Here is a 4,143-nt window from a genome sequence, read left to right as displayed (position 1 = left end):
GTTTCCACAGGTCTCCTTCCTCCTGGAGTTCCTGTCCTCTGTGTCCCAGCTCCTCCAGTCCTGCTTGCTGGTGGACCCGGCCCTGGTGGCTCAGGACGAGCTCCTGAGACCTTTGCTTGGGAACATTGTTGGGGTGCTCAGCATACACACGGAGGACGTGCCAGGTACGCGGGCCCTTTCCTTCTGCACGGGAGTGAACCCGGGGTGGGGGTCGGGGAGCGGAGAGCACTCTGCACCAGTCACACCACATGTGCTCTTGGATTGGTCCCGGGTCTTTGCTAACATTTTCTAAGTCCTTTAAAGGTATTTTATAGTTTGGCTGATCACCACTGATGGCAGGAAATCATCTGAGGCAAGCGCAGCGTCCTGATTTGCTTCGCTGGCATGTCTCAGATGGAGCGTTTCCTAGAAATCGAGAGTTTGTGGCAACCCTGTGCCACCTGTGTCTCTGGCACTGTTTTTCCAAGAGTGTGGGGTATTCCCTTGGATGGGCTCTCGGGAGGACTCTGGGTCACATGTTGGCCACCGTCACAATCTTCCAGTATCTCCACTGCGCTGTCATACACATAATAGACTAGTGTCGTGTAAACTAGCACTTCTGCACTCTGGAAGGCCAGGAAGCCCCTGTGGTTTACCTTCTCGTGACCTGGCTCTCCCGCCACAGGCTGGCTAGGAACCTGCAGTATTGCAGAGGTGTGTGCCAGAATAAAGGACCGATTCACTGCCGCCTGGTGTAGAGAGGGCAAAATTGTTACTTAACGTTAGCGACAGAATTTGGAAAAATTTCTCAAGGTCTCTTAAAGTATTGAAAAATATATTATGATAAAAAGTCAACCATAATGGTTAATAACTGAGAAACTTGAAGTAATGCCTGATCCTTTAAAATTCCAAAGATAATGATCTAAAATGGTCCTAGTGAAGCGATCGATCATTTCGGCCTTTTTGCTGTTTCAGCGTGCTCTTGTTTAGGCCTTGGAAGTGGATGCATTTGCCTGGTTGGGGGTTGGCCAGTGACGTCCAACATGGCCAGGCCGGCCTCCTTGGGTGGAACTGCTCCCTCTTGTGTCTGGCAGTCAGGCCTGGAGTCTCGACGGGGCAGGACAGTCCTAGCCAGGCATTCACCTCCGGGGACAGCACAGAGCAAATGCTGGTTGTGGGGGAAGACCGTGCTGGGACTCTTGGGTATCCTCATCGTTCGGGGTTCTCTGAGGCCCAGCCCCACGTGGCACTATCAGGTCCTCCTGCCTGTCTTTCCTGATGGGTTTCCCCAGCATCCCGTGAACAGCACTGACTGAGTGGGTAGAAAGTGCACAGGACATCTGTGAGGTCAGCGGGCAGACCAGGTGGACTGGAGGGCCCTGGGGTCAACTGTGCCATCCCACGTCCTGTCCAGAGAGTTGCTGTGGCCCCTGTCAGTAGCCTGTGGTGACATTTTCTTACTTGAGAAAGAGAAATCACGTACATTTTACATTAGAAAAATATCCACCCTGTTGTTACTCATGCCAAGCACTGAAAAGAAAACATGTTGACAATATCATAATGTGTATCTGGCAGATGATTGAGTGAGAAGTTTTGTTTTTTAAATCTAACTGCCAAAGCAGCACAACTTATTGCCAGTGAGTCGGATCCAACCCAGAGCTGCCCCTCCACAGGCTTCCAAGGCTGCCAGTTACAGCAAGGACATTGTTCATCTTTCCCTGAGGAGCGTCTGGTGGATTCGAACCACCCCAGAGGGCTGGCCTTTGGGTTAGCAGCCCAGTGCTCTTCAGCTTAGACCACCAGACACCGTGTATGTACCTGCACTTATACATGTGTTGTTGTTGTTGATTGCCATCGAGTCGAGCACGACTCCTAGCGAGCCTATGAATGAAAGGCCTGAAGCCTTTCTATAACCATCATTTCTCCAAGTTCATAGTTTTCAGAGGCGTGTGGTCCCTCCTTATGTATCTGTACAAGGTACAGATGTATATGGAAATAAAGGTAAATGTTAAGTTCTCTAAAATAATTTTTAAGAAGTTAATTTTTAAACTCTTTTAAGATTATGCTTTGAATTATTTGTGAAAGTTTTGATTTCAAAATAGAAATTGCTAGTTTTACATACATGTTGCATTGTAGTTTATTTAAGTAAGTTATATTAAAGATTGTTCAGTAAGTATAGTTAAGCAGTTACATCAAATGTTAATAGCTTTTAAATTTTTAATTTTAACTTCAGCTTAAATATTTCATTTAGCCAGTCTTTAAGCTGGCGTTGACTACAGTGGAGTAGCATGAAGTGTAAAGCTCTTACTACTGTGTATAACGGAGAGGCAGTATATCGGTGCAATTAAAATTTCATGGAGACGGCAGTTTGGAAAAATAGGTCTTAAAAGTCTGTTTAGAGAGCGGTTGAGAAAACTTGACGAGGACCAAGGCAAGCTGCGTTGCAAACTCCCTGGCTGTTGTTTGCTGCCGGCACAGGGCGAATGCTCAGTGCGCTGTGGTGGCATTGGATGAAAGGTGGTCAGGGCTGCATCTGATGTGGCCAGAGAGACAGGCCTGAGACAGGCCCTGCCACCAGCTCCCCTCGGTCCGGTGAGAGGGACCCTGCGTCCTCGCCTTCAGAGGTTTATCGCCGCCTCCGTGTCCTTGTTAGGTACTGTCAGGTGTCTGACACATGGCGACCCGCGTACAGAACAGCCGTCCTGCGTCCTCACAGGCCTACTGTTTGCTGGGCCAACACGGCCTCAGACCTCTCATGGAGGGTCCACCCTGAAACGCCCCACGTGCTGCTGCTCTGGGCATTGATCTCCATGCTGCAGACAAGGTCCTTCCTTCCCACCTTGACCGTGGCACTTGGTCTTCCTCTCTTCTGCAGAAGCTGCTCAGGAGGATAAAGAGACCAGAGAGGCTTGTCTCCCACAGAAGCAGCTCAGCATGGAGACAGTGTCGTGTAAAGTGCGTGGCTCTCGAGTGATGGCTAATGTGCACTCACAGCTGCTGAATCATCTTTGCTAAGAGAATTGTTGAGTGCAAATGGTTTTCCGTGTTAGCTTGTATCACTCACATCCCAACAAAAAGTTAATTATAAATGGTTTAAGAAAAAAAGCCCTCATTTTATTATTAAAATCTTCTTAAGTATAATAAAAATGCAAAATACTATTTGCTATAAAAAAAGCCAAACCACAACAGGAACACAGAGATGCCCTAACAAAATATAAGGGTGTCTTGAAGAGGACACTTTGAGAAGCAAGCAGGAGGCTAAGGAAAGGGAAGTGTGTCTGGGATCCCCGATGTGCAATGCGTTTGTCTTCGTTCCTGGGGCTGCGTCTCTTTATGTGTGATGAGGTGTCAGCTCTCGCGTCACATCTCATCTCGCAGTGCCATTTTTCTTCCCAGCGGTAATTCCGTGGGATGTCTTGATTGTTCCTACAGATGCGGAGTTGACGGTGGCCCTTCGCTGCACGTGGACACATTTATTCAACCTCCTGGCTGTGCTGCTGAGGAAGGCAGGGCCCGTCTCTCTCGCGTGTGTCACAGAGGCGCTGGCCAGGCGCTGGGTGGCGGTGATCGGTGAGAAGATGCTGGGCGGGACGGTGTGTGTCTGCTCCGAGCACTGAGATGACCCTTACTCACTATGACATGCAGAGTCCTTCAGGTTCAGTGGGGAGGCATGGCCTGAGGGCGTCCTTGCTGAAGACATTTGCAGGATTCTTGAGAAGCCAGTACATTTTGAAGCACCTTTCACAATGCCATATAAACACAAAAGTAAATACACTGTTCTCTGGTATGATTAGTAATGACAGATATTAACCTGCAAGTGGACACAGACAGACAGACAGAATGGACAGGCATGTGTAGACGCCTGAGACTAAGCCTAGGAGCTCGACAGACAGACATGTAAATATATCCAGATATGAAGCAGAGCAAGTGGAGGAAACTGACCACTTCTGGTTGTAACAGAACGCCTTGAGGGCATGCATTTCTGGGTCTTGGGGCTGAGGCCAGCACTGGGGGTCATCAAGTCCACAGAGTGTTCTTCCTCCTGTTTTAGAGAGTTGTGACCAAGTCTTAAAAGCTCGTGAGCCACCATCTCTGTTTTTTACTGTCATGAGTAAAGAAGAGGGAGGAGAAGCAAAGACTGTTAGTCTACAGGACTGTGGGGCT

The 4,143-nt window shown here is 48.7% G+C and overlaps 1 protein-coding gene across 1 annotated transcript in view; it reads left to right on the top strand.

Moving 5' to 3' along the window:
• The window catches only part of RTTN (rotatin), a 118,691-nt gene that overhangs the window by 96,145 nt on the left and 18,403 nt on the right, over window positions 1-4,143 (top strand). The window contains exons 38-39 of the mRNA XM_006892745.1: window positions 11-164; window positions 3,412-3,549. Of these exons, the coding sequence (XP_006892807.1) occupies window positions 11-164; window positions 3,412-3,549 (292 nt within the window). The remainder of the gene's footprint in view (window positions 1-10; window positions 165-3,411; window positions 3,550-4,143) is intronic.

Source organism: Elephantulus edwardii, unplaced genomic scaffold (assembly GCF_000299155.1).
Source record: "Elephantulus edwardii isolate Elephantulus edwardi_28Jun2011 unplaced genomic scaffold, EleEdw1.0 scaffold00118, whole genome shotgun sequence".
Classification (NCBI taxonomy): domain Eukaryota; kingdom Metazoa; phylum Chordata; class Mammalia; order Macroscelidea; family Macroscelididae; genus Elephantulus; species Elephantulus edwardii.
This window is presented reverse-complemented; position numbering and strand designations above follow the sequence as displayed.